Here is a 17,796-nt window from a genome sequence, read left to right as displayed (position 1 = left end):
ACAAGATTACTATGACGTGTAGTCTAAAATATATTTGCTCGTCACCAAATCGTAAATATCTCAAAACATTATACAAATGTAATTGGATGTTCAACAACTTTTGGGCACGAATCTTTGGAAAGCAAGCAAATGCACGCACCGCGTACCGTTTTTTCTATATTGAGCTGGACAATTTTGCACAGCGGCCATACATTAAAAAGGTAAGTACGTCAAAAGAGTTTCAGCAACTAACTCGTTCAGAGCTTCAATTTTCTTCATCTTCCTCCAAAAATAATCTCATTCCATCAACACTGGATGCAATAAGCATGTCGTGTTAATGTAATTTGTCATTCATTATGAATGAACAAAGACGAACAGCGACTATAATATAACAAAGAAATGGATTAAATGGAGATGGCAGTTAGGAATTCCTCAACTTAAATATGAAAGAGCACAACTATGTTTCTTTTTGAATGAGAATTTTCTGTTAGCTGTTCGATTTTGAAAACAAACAACGTGGACATTTTTCGACGTGTACACAAAAACATGGTTGTATGGAAGCGTAACTGAATGCAACAATTTACATGGGTAGCAGTGGTTAAATATAGGTGAATATGGATAACAAAAACATGGTTGTATGGAAGCGTAACTGAATGCAACAATTTACATGGGTAGCAGTGGTTAAATATAGGTGAATATGGATAACAAAACATGGTTGTATGGAAGCGTAACTGAATGCAACAATTTACATGGGTAGCAGTGGTTAAATATAGGTGAATATGGATAACAAAAACATGGTTGTATGGAAGCGTAACTGAATGCAACAATTTACATGGGTAGCGGTGGTTAAATATAGGTGAATATGGATAACAAAACATGGTTGTATGGAAGCGTAACTGAATGTAACAATTTACATGGCTAGCAGTGGTTAAATATAGGTGAATATGGATAACAAAACATGGTTGTATGGAAGCGTAACTGAATGTAACAATTTACATGGCTAGCAGTGGTTAAATATAGGTGAATATGGATAACAAAACATGGTTGTATGGAAGCGTAACTGAATGCAACAATTTACATGGGTAGCAGTGGTTAAATATAGGTGAATATGGATAACAAAACATGGTTGTATGGAAGCGTAACTGAATGCAACAATTTACATGGGTAGCAGTGGTTAAATATAGGTGAATATGGATAACAAAAACATGGTTGTATGGAAGCGTAACTGAATGCAACAATTTACATGGCTAGCAGTGGTTAAATATAGGTGAATATGGATAACAAAACATGGTTGTATGGAAGCGTAACTGAATGGACAATTTACATGGCTAAGGTGGTTAAATATAGGTGAATATGGATAACAAAAACATGGTTGTATGGAAGCGTAACTGAATGCAACAATTTACATGGCTAGCAGTGGTTAAATATAGGTGAATATGGATAACAAAAACATGGTTGTATGGAAGCGTAACTGAATGCAACAATTTACATGGCTAGCAGTGGTTAAATATAGGTGAATATGGATAACAAAAACATGGTTGTATGGAAGCGTAACTGAATGCAACAATTTACATGGGTAGCAGTGGTTAAATATAGGTGAATATGGATAACAAAAACATGGTTGTATGGAAGCGTAACTGAATGCGACAATTTACATGGCTAGCAGTGGTTAAATATAGGTGAATATGGATAACAAAACATGGTTGAATGGAAGCGTAACTGAATGGATAATGGGAAAATAAGGTGGTGGATATAAGGAATATGGATGCGGGAATGGAACAATGAATACAATTTACATGGTAGCAGTGGTTAAATATAGGTGAATATGGATAACAAAACATGGTTGTATGGAAGCGTAACTGAATGCGACAATTTTCATGGGTAGCAGTGGTTAAATATAGGTGAATATGGATAACAAAAACATGGTTGTATGGAAGCGTAACTGAATGCGACAATTTACATGGGTAGCGGTGGTTAAATATAGGTGAATATGGATAACAAAAAAACATGGAAGATTGGATAACTAACAAATATGGATACAAAACATACCATGTCCTTGATTTACTTTCTCCTCTTTTTTGTTCGTCTACGATCATCAGATGAAGAGCTTTCTAAACAGTAAAAGAGTAAAAACTGTAGATAAATTTACACAATAGTGGACATGAAATGACGAGACGTCATGTAATACGGCAAAAGCACGTACCATCAGTGTTGGTTGAATCAGTACTTGAGTCATCCGAACTGCTTTCACTATTGTCACTAGAATCCGATGAGTCCGACGACTTATCTACAAGCTGTGTTTTTTTAGGAACTTTTTTTAAATGTTCACGAAGACCATCTCTATAAATAAGCGTATACATTAAAAACGTTTATCGATGCGTCAGATTATCATCTAACATTCCCAACAATCCCCCCTTCATGCGTCAGATTATCATTTAACTTTCCCAACAATCTTCCATTCATGCGTCAGATTATCAACTAACATTCCCAACAATCCCCCTTCATGCGTCAGATTATCAACTAACATTCTAAAAAATCCCCTTCATGCGTCGGATTATCAACTAACATTCCCAAAAATCCACTTCATGCGTCAGATTATCAACTAACATTCCCAACAATCCCCTTCATAAATAAACGTAGCACTTACGTAAGCCCACCAAGACCTATAGCAGTGAAAAAATTGACGGCAAATCGCGTGTTTCGTGGATTATCTCGCGGGAACAAGCCCTCAAAGTACATCTCTAAAGTTCTAAATAAAAAAAAGATGTTAAAATAAATCTACAAAAATAATCAACAAAACTAACATACGGATCTTTTAGTCTTTCATTGAGCTTTGGCAAACCCATGTATTCAGCTAACTCTTGGAACAATATCTTTATGAATATACGACTAAATAGACAACAGAAAACACTTAAAAATGACGTCACCAAAACTATGACATCATCATAAAAGCACCTCGATGACGTCGTGTCTTCTTCATTCAAATTTATATCAGCCAAAACCTTAAAGAAAACATGCTGTGATTTTACGCTGAAATTAACATAGCAAATCACAGGTGAACGATATATTCAAGAAAAACTATAAATTGTAACATGATGAGCTCACAGTCCAGGGTATGGCGTCTGTGTATAGAAGATGACTGAAAAACTTGGCAACATTCCTTAATTTGTTGGTCTCCAGCCTGTGTATTGTATCGTACTAACATCAAATACAAAAAAAGTCACCATTGCTTCATCAAGACATTCAAGAACCCCCTCCCCAAAAAAACCCCAACTAACTTGGTCTTTGAAAAGCCGTACAAATTCATCCACATATTCCTTCTTCAGTTGACAAAATCTCTACACAAAAAAGACAAAAGTAATGCGTATTAAATAATAAAAGTTGGACACATCTTTGAAGAAATAATACCTGTCCAAGTAAACCAAAGAATTTTTCGTACGATCGTTGTTGAGCACAGCAGTCAATAATCATATTACATACTTCACCCTGTAACGTAAGTAAATACGAATGACACAAAAAGTGGAAAGATTTCAAACTTCAACGGTCAAGATGACGTACCATTTGACTTGGTTGTATATTCATTTTCATCATTTTATGAGCGCACTCTTGAAAATCTAAACTGCAACAAATTGCACATGTTGTCAGCGGTATCATCAAATATCTTACTACGACCCACACACGAACTCTACACATTAGTTACCTTGATTGAATGGTAAGATAGACCGTTCGACGTAATGAAACTAGATTGGTTTCTGTTTGATCTAGAATATCAATCTTCTCGCTTTCTTCTGTAAAAACGGAATATGCATGTTTGATTTTTTCCATCCAGGTGGTTTACAACACATATAGACCGGTTTTTATGTGTTTGATGTTGAAGATATGTAGGAATGACAAGAAGTGCTGGGTAGATATGGACAGAGGTTGCTAAACATTGACACAGGTTGATTGTGACCAATATTGTACATCATTTTTATATTATATGGTATATTTCATTAATACTTGTACTTCAATATTACCTTCAACATCATCACTGTCTTCATCACCACTTTCAGAATCACCATTATCTGATTCATCATCATCATCATCATCACCTTCACCAAGTAATTCTTAAAGAAAATAAACCAAATCAAACATTATCATTCATGTAAATAGAACATCATTCATGGCAAACAAAAGCTGACAAAAATAACAAATTTAAAAGACAAATCTAACCTTTCTTGATTTGTTTGTATTTCTCCTCATTAGCTAAGTAGTCTGGATCAAACTTAAATATATCTGAGAAAGGAAAATCAAAACATTAAATCGCCGATGTGTGTGCGGTACGCATGTAAAGTTTTTCCTTACTAAGTATGTCTTCCGTTTTTCCTGCCTCTTCAAGTCGTAATAAATGAGTAATTTGATCAGATTCATCAACAACATCAAGTTCTTCAATAACTGCTGGATGATCCTTAACTCACAACATAAAATAAAGTTGATGACGTCATGAATGAATAAACCTCCTTCACATCATCTAAAATAACTACAAACAGCACAAATAGCTGTCACAAGACAAATCCTTCACTTCCATAAGTGAAATATTACTGTTAATTCACAGTTAAGCATTTAGAGAAGTTATAAACGACCATGACAAAACAATAAAAGAACCATACCTTAAATCCATCTTTTCTTATGGCAAACATGACTTCTACCATGTATTGGACACGCTTCTCAATGTCTGAGTTGTGTAAAATGCTTCGCAGACGTTCAAAAACAGCTGAAGTTGAGACACACGGTGAAATGTATTTGAATTACAACTATGAAAAATTTTTTTAATAAAATCGTTTTTTACCATTGATACCACGAGGAGAAACATCAGTGAGTTTCATACCACATTCTTTAAGAAATGCAATCTATAAATAATTATCTTTATCAGAAAAACTCTAGGTACCACTATCTCTAGGCATGCAACATTATTGAGAATATACAAAAGTATTTGTACTAGAAACTTACAGACAGTTCCACGCTGTCATCTGTGGGTGATTGAAGAAGCAAAGTAAGAATTTCTAAAGCCAAAATTTCATGAGCCTAAAAAGCAACAAAAACTCTTTTGATTAAAAACTTTTGATTGAGCACAACTGAACAATCATCATCAACTTACAACTTGTTGGTTCACCAAATGAGCTATAAATCTTGTTGCAGATAAGCAAATTGCCTAAAAGGTAAATAGGATGTCATGGTTGTCAGAAATAGTTGTATCTTGCAGACAATAGGAACAACTGTAGACAAGAAAGAATACACTTTTTTATCACCTTAGACAAACTGGTCAAAGGTTAAATTAAGTATTTTATACGTCACTTGTAAACTATAACTCAATCATAACAGAGGTAATATATATTTTCAAACAAAACATAAAGAAGGTATTTATTGACAATTCATCACAGTGGACATCTTCGGAAAAATGAGATTGAGTGAGAACGAATTTTTGCTCTATGTTTTGTCATTAATTAATCATGGCTATTCATTTACTTGTGACAAGTTGAGCTGTAATTTTTATAATATGATAACTCAATCATGTACAAAGGGACTAGATTCTAGTCACAATGCAGACTTCGATTGTTGGCATGAAGTAGCATTCAAGTAGAAACATCCTTCTATATAAAGTAGTTTTCTGAATATAATTATCAAAACATTCCAGAACACAGTGGTTTACATTTGTAGGTTGTATAATAAATATATATATATAACTATCATACATAGAAATGTTTGACTTATATTAAACATGCTAGGAAAATTAATTCATAAAGAGAATTTGAGTTTTTATGAAAATCTAACCGTATGAAAATCTAACCGTACGTAAATCTACAATAAAAAACGTTAATTATTTATTTTTTAAAAGGTACCTTGGTATTTCGTTTATATGATCTTCTGAAAAGTAAAATTAATCTTCTCAAAATGAGCTCACCAATCTTTGGAAACTGTGAAGAGACTTTTATTTAAATTACCTCATTGACACATACAAAGTCACATACATAAGAAGCTACATAAAATGCATGCAAAGTTATATAGCTGCTGCACAAACAATAAAAACCTGGTAAATAATGTTATTTTCACACATACATATGTTTTCTAATTTTTTTCTGCACAAATTATGATAAACATCAATATTGATTGACTTGAGTCATATTAAGGTTGGACCAGAAAAAATGTTATCAAATTTTTTACACACCTTGGTATTTATGACTGACACAAGAGCCGCATAAACATGAGTAAAAGTAGGAGAACTTGACTGAGCTTTGATAATAGATTGGGCAAGCAAACCTCTAGACAAACCAAATGAAGTTACAATCAAGTCAAAAGTACAGAAAATATAAAAAATTCAACTTAACTATAAAGCTTTACCTGCCACGAACTATGTTTTCTTGGAACAGTTCACGAACAATGTTTCCAAGATTAGATGTGTTAACCTAAAAAGTATTACAAGCAGTGTGCGAATTAACGGTGTGCAATGTGCAATTTGCACATCATTTTAGCTAAAATGAAAACAATTGCACATCACTTTTTCAAACAATGTGCAAAAACCAGCGGTTTTAACGAAAAACACTGTCGTAAATCATATGAATTTCTTCACGTTTAAAAATATTAATTTAGCAATTAGCGCTATATAATAATTATCTTAATATCGATTTGATTATGCCTCTGAAGAAACACTTTTGTCAAAGAAATTGCACATCGTTTTTTCTGAACTAATTCGCACACTGATTACAAGTAATATTGTCACTTATCTTAAAGAAAATTTAAGATATTACATATTCAGCCTCACACCTTATTGATGAGACCATTAATACTCTTTTTCAAAGCCTCCCAACTGATTCTTTGATACTCAGCACTTATTAGAAAAACAACAAAGAAAAACCACAATATATATATGTGTTGGTTTGGAATGAGTACAAAAATTTACCTGCTTTTATCTTCAATCTGTTCTTGTAACATTTTTAGTTTAGCAGGAGGTATATAAGCACCTCCTAAAAATCATACATACATGCATATCATGAACAAATGAAGTTGCAGCTTGGCAATAATTTGTTTGTACGGTTAAATAACCTGCTCTTGTGAAAATTGAATCTGTTTTTTCCTTCTTCTTGGTGGTAACATCTTTTTTCTCTTGTTCATCAGAACCCTTAACAAGGTTATGCTTACGATTTTCTTTATCGAGAACATTTTCTTTGACATTCTCGTCATCCATTCTACTTCTTTTCTCGTCATCCATTTTACTTCTTTTCTCGTCACGTGATCTTCGTTCTTTTGACCTAGTGTTAAATAAACTAAGATTGACAACAAGTTCTCTAGATTTCAAAAAAATACTACCACAATTACTACGCGTATGTAAAAATAAGCAGAAAAAAAATGACTGCAATTATCATTTCTTCCACCTTTCATAATTTCGTCCAGGACTTTTTCTCTTTTCTTGACCTTCATAATGCTTCCTTTTAGGCTAAAACAATGAATTTATGAAACTTAACATCTAGATGCTTTTAAGAAATTTTAGTGTCAATTTTTGATGGAAATCCTGAAGAACTTACACGCCTAGAAGACGAGCTTGAGCCATGAGACTCCCGAAAATCACGACTTCGACGTTGCTCTTCAATATCACTGTTTTAAACAAATTATTATAAATAAATATTCCAGTAAAAATACAAATTAAATCCCATAAATTATTTTAATTACCTTGTAGGCATTATGAATAGTCAAAAGAGTAATGAGTACTTTATATAAACGAAGAAAGCCAAGAATTATCCTAAAGTCTAAAGTTTATAGTCCGCCATGTTGGTTTCTTGATGTTCTTCCCACTACTTCATGTTAGATTGGTTTTATGTTTTAATTTTAAAGTCTTGCGGAAAAATAAAATATTTGATACAAACATATAATTCTGTACAAAAATATTTACATTTAGAATAGTTAAATTAAAGTGTTTGGTTTCCGGAATTAGTTATTCTTTTTCGGAGGACTGACACAAGTCTTTCCAGCCTAAAGACAAAAAATCATTTATTAAACTCTCTTACTCGTAGGAATTGGTGAAATAGATCGAGATATCAACTACAAGGCAAGCTTCTTTAGAGTAAAAACAATATTTCCTTTATATCTTTACAAAGCTATACCTATCTCTATCTTCATTTGGACGCATTGGTATTATTTTCCACCCACTGAATCATAAAGAAGTTTAAGAAAATAAAATAAAAAGATTTTTAAGACCCACTTTTCTGTTCTTTCCTTTTCCTTTTTGTGATTACTTAAAGCTTGAGAAAGTTGGAGACTGAGCTCATCTCTTTCTTTGGAGATTGCTTGGAGTCGTGCGACCAACTCTTTTGTGTTGTTTTGTGCTACTACAAGATCTTTCTCACGTTCGTTCAGTTTCGTTTCAAAAGAATTCATTGTCGCATTAAACTGATCTCTCAATGTCTGTTCTTGCGACAGCGACCTATGTAAACTGTATAAAAGAAGCTGAATTCTTCTCAAGGTGTTCTTTCTCTTGAAATTGCTACATAATTTGATTAGTACAAAAATTTAATTTATTGAACAATTGACCAGCAATGACCTGTAACGAACACGATAGTTCTGGACTTCTTCTTCAAGTTCTTTAATTCTCAGTTGTGATTCATCTTTTTCTTGTTGGGCAGCCATCAATTGTGCCTGGTTACATTGTATCAATTATGATCAATTTTTATACATCATGAAAATATTCCATAACAATTGATCACGTGTGATAAAGTTACGTAAAACCTACTGCAGTAGCATTGTCGCAAATATCAAAATATATCACCTCGGTAAAAATTTAACTTTTTGTAATTTTAACTTATGAGCATGATAACTAAGATTTGAATGAAATCAATGACGCTTTTCCGCACAACTTATATATGTGTTACATGCATGATTGAGATAAAAAAAGGTTGGTCCTGAACACGTTTGGCGGAGTATATACTTACTTGTCCGGACTTAATTCTGGTCTTCTCAGCAAATTGAAACTGTTGTTTCATCATTTCCATTTCCTCTTGTTTTGATTGTACCTCCTTCTCAAGCGCTCTAACCTACAGCAAAATACGATATTGTAATACAAATATCACACCGTTCTTTCATTTCATTTTGTAACGCGCCCGTATTAAAGTAAGTCCAAACCTTTATCTGACCAAACTATAGCTGAAATTCATACTCATTTCAAATTGCAGCAAGTACTGGTATTGGTCTTACAAGAACTGTTGCTCGAGCGTACATATTAAAGAAACGACTTCGACCAAACGAAACTTACTTTGTAAAGTGCATCATCACGTTCATCAATCAAAGCCTGAATTTCTTCAGCTGCCATAACTTGTCTTCCTTTTCCATGTTTCTTGTACTTTGCTAGTATTAAATCACCATGCTTGCTGATACTTGCTCCAGACTCTGAATCTACAAGTTTCTTAAATAGATCCTTCATTGTCTGAAAGTGAAGCAAAGTATAAATATTTAATACAATGCTAGAGACATAAGCACATGAATCATTACAGAGAGTAAATGCGACTTTAGGTTGAGCTGAAATACACTTACAAATCTTAAAAATATATCTGTTGTAAATACATAATGTGCATTATAGTATGGAATAACAGTTTTAGATTTCCTCTCACCAAATCATCCTCATCATCATCAAAGATAGAGTCAACACCAGAATCAAATCTAAAAATTCATACGATTTTATGTGTGTATAACATGTCAGTTTGTCAAATGCATTAAGTTTCTGCTAACCCCTGTTGTTCCTGTTCAAGTCGTTTCATCCTAGCTAAAACTTCATCACGTTCTTCATTTGCCAACCGCAGTCGTGATAATACTGCGGCATCGCGTTCCTTTTGTGCTTTATAGATCTTTTCTACAAGAGCTAAAAAATACTATCTATAAATACTAATAAATCTGAAGTGGAGTATTGACTATGTACATAAAAGTTCATAGATAGGTACATATTATTTATAAGCAATATCAAAATTGGTGTTTTCTAAAACTCTGACCAATATTGATAACAGAGTTCTAAACTTATGCAATTACCTGCACCTTTGGCTGCTATTTTAGCTTCGGCCTCCAAACTTATCTCGTCATTGTGCATTCGTGTAGCTTCTAATTTTGACTCAGTCTAATTTTTGAAAAAAAAGTAGAAAAAATTTTACTGAAGAGACTAAAATTTCCTTATAATAGTAAAATAAAATCGTCAATGGAGAATTATCTGAGAACGATATTACAGCAGACTTTTCCTCCATCAGTTTATTCATTGAAAACGAAAATTTTGTGCACACAGTAAACAACCCTGAATCACGGTCACTCTTGGAAAGCTGGGCAAAAAAATTATTAAAAAATAACATTATATATTATCGCATTGCTTGAGACACCCCAAGTAATTTACTTTATTTTTTGTTTACAGACATAGACCGCAAAGAAAGTTTTGCTATGAAGTCAATAGTGTCGGTGAAAAGTGCACGCATATGCGCAGTTTGCGGTGACAAAGCATCGGGCTTTCATTACGGAGTTAAAAGTTGCGAAGGATGCAAGAGCTTCTTTAAAAGAACGATTCAAAAACAACTTCAGTACATTTGTGTCGAGGAGAGTGAATGTGTAATCGATAAAAGCAACCGAATTAGATGTCAATACTGTCGTTTTAAGAAATGCGTTAAGCTCGGAATGCTCAAAGAAGGTAAAATTAACAAAGGAGTGAAAAAGTAGTGAATTACATTGACCGAAACATTGACGAAAGATACATACACATTCAACACGCAAGCCAGTCTCGTACCCAGGCTCCCTAATTTAAATTAGTACTTTTCCTCTATAGCGAGGTTCAAGCGTACTATAAGGAGCTTTGGAGTGTGGTTTCAAGTATACATGGTATTGTAATTTAAACACTTTCTCTCTTAACCTAGCTGTTCGAGAAGACCGGGCACCAGGAGGGCGGCCAAGAATAAAGTCCTTGCTAACTTTAAAAGAGCACAAAGAAACATATGGTTCTTCTCAAATGATATTGGAATTCATCCAGGCCAGACCAGATTGCGTCCCTTCGATGAAGTAGGTCTCTTTTAAAACAATAGAAACGCACGCTACATAGTCGATGTCTATCTTCTTCATTTTTTCACAGACAGAACGAAAACTCGCTAACTTTACCCGACCTTTATCACTTTCATACGGTGGAAATTCTTATGGAAGTTGCCGTTCAAGAACTTCGAATGATTATAAAATGGGCAAATCAGCTTTCAAGATTCAACACCTTGAATATTGATGATCAAATAAGTCTCCTCAGCGAAGGTAATTTAAATATAATTCCATTCGGAAAGTAGTGCCGTTCATTATGTCTATTTTTTAGTGTTGGTTTCCTCCTCTATACGGAGGAAAGATTTATTGAATAATGACAATATTCTTTCTTATTCATAATAGCAGCCTTGGAATTGTGGGTATTTAGAATTTGCCAAAGATCAAGTCCTCATCAAGGTTTTGTCGTATTTGCAAAGGAGGTTGTTTGGCATGTCGACTATCAGTCGCATGTTGTCATTGGTCAATGGGTTGCTATGCTTTTAATGTACGCTCGAAAACTACAGACTTTACAACTAGATATGGCCGAGTTTGCGTGTATTAGTGCCATACTGCTATTTACGCAGGGTAAGATATTCCAATACAAAAGAAGAAAAGAATTCAAACCAAAAGTTTTTCTTCCTTGAATGAAAATTAAAGCAAAGACAAATGTAACGACATATTTTAACGACTGTTTTTTTTTATAGAATTTTGTTCGAAATTACGCGACTACGATGCCGTCGAGGAAAGCCTCAACCAAGGAATACGTTGTCTTAAAGACTATATCAAATGTTCATATCCAGAGAAAACAAACAGATTTGCTCAAATTCTGCTTAAGTTGCCGTCTCTTCGAGAAGTTTGTCAAAGTGCAAAAAAACAATCTTTGTTCGCAAAGTCGTTTGCAAGCTTTGCCCTACCCACCATATCGTCAATTCTTCTTCAGAAATAACGACACTTTAGCATAGATATTCAAGCACAAATGGTTGACAAAAAATGTGTAAAAAATTGATTTAAAATATAGCTTTCTTCTAGTTCATTTATTGTGGTTTCGTGTTGATTTAGATGCTACAAATAGCAAACGAAGAAAAGGAGATCATTAAACCTTTTCCTGAGCTCGACAAACAGTAAATCTTATCGCGAAACCTTAATTCGTTTATGTAAGCCTTCCCAAGCTTTCTCAACTTGTTTTTGAGTGTATTCAGGGGCCCACTGAGTGCTCAATACAATATTTGCTTGAGAAACACGGTCCTTATTGGTTATCTGATTTGAAAGTCTTTTTTTTGCTTCATCAATCGACAATCCATTTCTATCTCCAAGGCGTTTAATGGCTTCCACCTCAGGAATGATACACACCCAAATCTCATCAACTACCTCATCCCAACCAGCTTCTAAAAGCAAAGCAGCTTCAATTACGCAGACCTGATCACCTTTCTTAGAAATTTCCTCGATCCAAAGCTTAATTATTTTCATAATAGCCGGCCAAACAATAGCATTGAGCTTTTGAAGTTTAAGGCTGTCATCGAACACAATGCTACCCAATTTTTTTCGATCAATGAATCCGTCCTTATTCAAAATACCCACGCCAAAATCATCAATGATTTCGTTAAATGCCTCAGTTCCTGGTTCGTAAACCGAATGACCAACTAAATCCGCAGATAATATTTGTGCGCCAAGCTTTTCAAGACGTTTAGCTATAGAAGATTTTCCACTAGCAATTCCACCAGTCAAACCAATAACGTACACCACTGAATGAGAAGAATTTCTTTTTGGAGGGCGAATGAGCACACCAAGATCATTGTATCTCCTTGCTGTGGAACTGAGTTTTGAAGCATTTGAGCTACAAGACACAGAGTAGTCATATCAGGCGCAATCGTGAAATGTGTTGATGATATATCAAAGATGATACAGGTTTAAAACGTAAGTTTTACGTAAATATATATAAGGAATATATTAGCAGTGGAGTATCATCATTATCATCTTTGTCATCAGGAGATCATACTTCAGGTTCATTTATAAAGTATACCTTTGGACATCTTCATTACTGACAAGATCAATGGAGAACAATTCCACTTCAGGCAAATTTGCATCCTTCCGTAATATATTCACTACTTGCCCACTATTCCGTGATTCATCACTAACGACCAAGCAATCAATAGTTGCATCTGTTTTTGTGGGACCAGCAGGGTCACATAATGGGACTATATCTTTAACAAGACCTAAGCACAAAATGAAAAATATTCGTGGATGAATATTTGAAAGCACACTATGCATCACTAAGTCGGACTACAAAAGCCATTTTGAAAGGCTTGAGGCAGAGAATAAAATCATCATCTCTTTAGAAAGTTAAGGTTCGCTTCATCAAAATTTTCATTTGAAAACCTACTCTTGATGGAAAAGTTCATAGTCATGACAAACACCTCAGCCCCCCTCCCCATAATTAATGAGGTAGGCCAACACTTCAACCCACTTCCCAACATTGACAGGGGATTCCTAACTACTCAACTCCCTTCGCAAAATTGACAGGGGTAGACAAACACCTCAATTCCTTCCCCAACATTGACTAGTTGACGTAAAACCAAAGGGTAGGCAAACACCCAACCCACTCCCCAATATTGACAGGGGGTTGACCAACACCTCAATTCCTTCCCCAACATTGAGTAGGAGTTGACCAACACCCAGGGGTAGGCAAACACCCCAACCCCCTCCCAAACATTGACAGGGGGTTGACCAACACCTCAATCCACTACTCAACATTGACAGCGGTAGGCATACACTTCAAATCCTTCCGAAATTGACAAGAGGGCTTACGAAACCTCAAGTCTCTTCATAACATTGACAGGAGGCATTACCAGGCTTAATATCTTCAATAAATTCTGTAACATTCTTCATACGTAAATCCAATGGTTCGATAAGTTCCAGTAAGGTTTTATTGACCAATAAAAAGTCGTTACTAACACCAACAACAATTTTTGACATTGCCAAAAAGCAGGACGTACTCAGCAGTAGCCTGTGACCATTATGGATTCTGATGTAAAATAAAAACATTATTTTTTGAGGCTTTCATGACTAAATTCCCTCTAAAATTTCATTACCTGTCAAATGTGCCTTTAACGGCAACAGTATCGTACTCCTTCACTTCTTTGTCTTGTTCTAGCAGTTCGTCTGTCAATCCAGCGTTGCTGTACATGTTATCATCAAGGAACTGTAATGAATCTATATTTCTAAAGCCATATCTATTGCATAACATCTCGACGTTGATCTGATTTTGATACGAAGTATACAGAAGTCCAACATCCAAATTATGGCTGAAAGTTCGGCGTTCACAAGTTGCTGATGCTGACGAAGTACTTCTTCTGCTTTCAAGTAAAAACCTTATGTCAAGCTTCTCTAATTCCTTTGCTTTGGATTTATAAACCATTTCCATCACTGAATACATTTCCTGTCGACATAATGTTCCCCCGACAGTGCCGTCGGGTTCAAAAAGTGAAATACAGTTGAAATCAACGTACAGAACACGTTGCACGTAGTGGGAACATGCCTTCAAACTTTGAAACAGCCGTCCTATTTCATTCCTGTAAGGCCGTAAAATGAGTACACCAGTCTGGGCCATTCTTTGATACGAGAAATTCTAAAAACTTAACAATTGATGAATGTCTTCTGCATGATGAGATAACGTAAGAAAAGTACAAATAATACACAAATCATTCATTACTTTTTCTACAAACTTCAATTTTGCAATTTTCATGTGTCCGAATGGGGAGACGCCGGCGTCTATTGTTTTACTGGCCCAAGGCACAATGCCCCCTTGCATATCACCTCACGGCGGGCCTGGCCTGACAGTCAGTGAAATATCTCAACTTTAAGTTGTTACACGATTTAATTCAAGTAACTAAAACAGTTAGACACGTTGGAAAACAAAACAAGTATCTTGATTTCAGTTTCTCAGTGTACATACTAAAACAAAGTTCATCTAAGAATAAATTACGTGCAAAATGAATGATGATGAAATATGTACGTTATCTGGCGTTCATTTTGACCACTTGAACATAATCTTTACTTTACATTTATACATTGTATTGTTTACTAAAGTGTAATTATATTAAAAAATAATGATTAATGATGAAATATATACGTTATCATGATTTCATTCTGACCCTTGGAACCTAATCTTTATTTTACATTTGTAGAATATGAATGTAAACATATTCTATGACCTATTCTAGGATTATGTACATATGACCTTAAAGATAGAAAATGTTATATACTGTCAACAATTCCCATGAAATTTTACAATTATATTTTTTTGATTATATTTTATTTTACAGTTATTGACATGAAATGTCACATGACGTGGCATTTGTGAATGTCAAGCGCATCACTGACACAGAATTATTTATTATCAAACCTTTTCTTCGTGTAAGAGCCGCAATTTTTATAGTGGATAATTTGAAACAAAAAATGAAACCTACTTTCCAGTCGTGGTATTAAATATAGCTTTAAAAGTCACTTATAGAATCATTCAAACGATTTTCATTTGGAATGGAAATAAACATTGATTTGCTTATAAAGTTTCACAAGTTTTAACTCAGGAATAGAGAATCACCTATCTAAAACAGGATTTGAATGTCATTGATTAAGACACGATTTTCGAAACTGTAACTGGATTTTCCCATTATTAATCAAAAATTCCATACACGCATGTTTTTGCATAAGTCAGTTCATATTATAAAAAATAGTTGTTATTGAATAAAACTTTGTAAATTATAAATATATGGCAAACATCAACTGCACGCAATTATGATTACTGATGATCAATAAAGACACTGTAGATACAACAGTAAAGGATGCAATAAAAGTAAACCTTAAAACTGTTGAACAAACATGATGAAAAGTATAATTTTAAAAGCTCACTTTGCTGCATGAATCAACATGTCACAAAAATAGATTCTGTCGCGTTCTTTCTCTGTGTGTAAATACATTCTTCCTGTGTTTAACATTTGCTTACTTTTCAAATTTTCTTACTTTAAAAAAAACGGTTTGTTGTATACAACTATCAACATTTTGCTAGACACGCAGAGATTAGTCAAAAGTGTCAGCAAAGAAGGGAGGTGATGCATGATTGGACATGCTATCCTCCCTAAATAAATTTTCACAGATTCCCATTTTTTCCATAGACAAGTATGCTATTTCTCCACTCCCATACCTTTGAACAAGCTTTGCTTTCCTTTACCATGCAACTTATAGTCAATAGTTAGAAAGTTGGTATATGAATTAAGATATGATTTCTCATGTATGTTCAGTCATACTTTATCAAGATGTTGCTTTAGCTAATTTGTTATGTCAGTAATGTAGTTCTAAAATATCGCTTAATTTTTCTAAAATTACTTCCGTTTTAGAAGTAGGACGACCGTGTGAATAAATTATGCTTACTTTAGTTCTTTACATGTCACATACTCAACAAACGGATGAAAGATTTAATATAAATAACGCGACCACATACATATCAGATTAAAAATGGTGATGAAAATTCATACCTTATTGTCACATCAAGCTTTTATCCTTGTGAGTTTTGTCACATAAAAACATCTGAATAACGAACGAAGATGAAGAGTGAGTCAGGTTCTCCTTCAACAAACAATATTAAAACACATTAATGACGTCTATGTAGAACATTCTAGATATATAACTGAGTATACATCACTGACTAAAAACAATTGTTATAGAATTAAAAATACATAAATAAGAACCTCATGCAGAGTACATAATAACATTGAGATTAGTCAAATTCCAAAGGACTGCTCCTAAATTTTATAAAGTTTCACAAGTTTTAACTCAGGAATAGAGAATCACCTATCTAAGACAGAATTTGAATGCCAATGATTAAGACACGATTTTCGAAAGTGTGAACGGATTTTTTCCTTCATTAATAAAAAATTCCATACATGTATATTCTTTCATAAGTCAGTTCATATTATAAAAAATCTTTGTTATTGAATAAAACTTTGTAAATCATGAATTTTTATCAAAAAAGCACTGTATATACAACAGTAAAGGATGCAATAAAGTAAATTCTAAAACTGTTATACAAACATGATGAAAAGTATAATTTTAAAATCACACTGTGTTGCATGAATCAACATGTCACAAAAATAGATTCGGTCGCGTTCTTCCTCTGTGTGTAAATTTATTCTTCCTGTGTTTAACATTTGCTTACTTTTCAAATTTTCTTACTTTAAAAAAACGGTTTGTTGTATACAACTATCAACATTTTGCTAGACACACAGAGATTAGTCAAAAGTTTCGTCAGCAAAGAAGGGAGGTGATGAATAATTGGGTATGCTATCCTCCCTACATAAATTTTCACAGATTCCCATTTTTTCCATAGACAAGTATGCTATTTCTCCACTCCCATACCTTTGAACAGGCTTTGCTTTCCTTTACCATGCAGCTTATTGTCAATAGTTAGAAAGTTGGTATATAAATTTAGATATGATTTCTCATGCATGTTAAGTCATACTTTATCGAGATGCTGCTTTAGCTAATTTGTTATGTCGGTAGTGTAATTCTAAAATATCGCTTAATTTTTCTGAAATTACCTTCGTTTTAGAAGTAAGACGACCGTGTGAAGAAAATTATGCTTGCTTTAGTCCTTTACATGTCACATACTCAACAAACGGATGAGAGATTTAATATAAATTTAGTTGTGAGTATATGATGAGTATGTCGATATGTCCATTTATTGTGTCGTTGTCTTTACTGGAACAA

The 17,796-nt window shown here is 33.9% G+C and overlaps 4 protein-coding genes across 5 annotated transcripts in view; all 4 read right to left on the bottom strand.

Moving 5' to 3' along the window:
• LOC124439377 (nesprin-2-like) overlaps nt 1–4,819 on the bottom strand; it is a 35,775-nt gene extending 30,956 nt beyond the window's left edge. Inside the window, 2 exon segments of the mRNA XM_046989600.1 lie at nt 2,822–2,833; nt 4,808–4,819. The gene's annotated coding sequence lies outside the window, so the exon portion shown is untranslated.
• LOC124439376 (pre-mRNA-splicing factor CWC22 homolog) lies at nt 7–7,694 on the bottom strand. The gene is made up of 25 exons (XM_046989599.1): nt 7,684–7,694; nt 7,539–7,608; nt 7,389–7,450; nt 7,060–7,301; nt 6,917–6,980; nt 6,781–6,844; nt 6,358–6,422; nt 6,185–6,278; nt 5,117–5,170; nt 4,969–5,043; nt 4,808–4,868; nt 4,324–4,431; nt 4,192–4,254; nt 3,996–4,085; nt 3,680–3,767; nt 3,538–3,598; nt 3,388–3,465; nt 3,258–3,317; nt 3,085–3,177; nt 2,935–2,981; nt 2,788–2,868; nt 2,627–2,728; nt 2,183–2,319; nt 2,029–2,090; nt 7–360 (listed from the first exon to the last, which is right to left on the bottom strand). The coding sequence occupies exons 1-24, from the start codon at nt 7,692–7,694 to the stop codon at nt 2,041–2,043; spliced, it is 1,920 nt and encodes a 639-aa protein (XP_046845555.1). The 3' UTR covers nt 7–360; nt 2,029–2,040.
• Nucleotides 7,657–12,477, bottom strand: LOC124439497 (mirror-image polydactyly gene 1 protein-like). Its single transcript, XM_046989733.1, has 9 exons — nt 12,459–12,477; nt 10,027–10,111; nt 9,733–9,862; nt 9,615–9,663; nt 9,260–9,430; nt 8,940–9,041; nt 8,552–8,646; nt 8,213–8,443; nt 7,657–7,983 (listed from the first exon to the last, which is right to left on the bottom strand). Exons 2-9 carry the CDS (start codon nt 10,082–10,084, stop codon nt 7,920–7,922), a joined length of 900 nt encoding a protein of 299 aa, XP_046845689.1. The 5' UTR covers nt 10,085–10,111; nt 12,459–12,477; the 3' UTR covers nt 7,657–7,919.
• Nucleotides 11,714–17,667, bottom strand: LOC124439490 (bifunctional coenzyme A synthase-like). 2 transcript variants are annotated; one of them, XM_046989722.1, is made up of 6 exons: nt 17,628–17,667; nt 16,566–16,656; nt 14,124–14,659; nt 13,881–14,056; nt 13,055–13,247; nt 11,714–12,868 (listed from the first exon to the last, which is right to left on the bottom strand). In XM_046989722.1, the coding sequence occupies exons 3-6, from the start codon at nt 14,639–14,641 to the stop codon at nt 12,163–12,165; spliced, it is 1,593 nt and encodes a 530-aa protein (XP_046845678.1). In that variant the 5' UTR covers nt 14,642–14,659; nt 16,566–16,656; nt 17,628–17,667; the 3' UTR covers nt 11,714–12,162. The 2 variants fall into 2 exon arrangements, with proteins under 2 accessions (XP_046845678.1, XP_046845679.1); XM_046989723.1 differs by lacking the exon at nt 17,628–17,667 and having other exon boundaries at nt 14,124–14,666.
• Between the last annotated feature and the right edge of the window lie 129 nt (nt 17,668–17,796).

Source organism: Xenia sp. Carnegie-2017, unplaced genomic scaffold (genome assembly GCF_021976095.1).
Source record: "Xenia sp. Carnegie-2017 unplaced genomic scaffold, XeniaSp_v1 HiC_scaffold_19, whole genome shotgun sequence".
NCBI classification, from domain to species: Eukaryota; Metazoa; Cnidaria; class Anthozoa; order Malacalcyonacea; family Xeniidae; genus Xenia; species Xenia sp. Carnegie-2017.
Note: the sequence above shows the minus strand (reverse complement) of the source record. Positions and strands in the feature narration are given on the sequence as shown.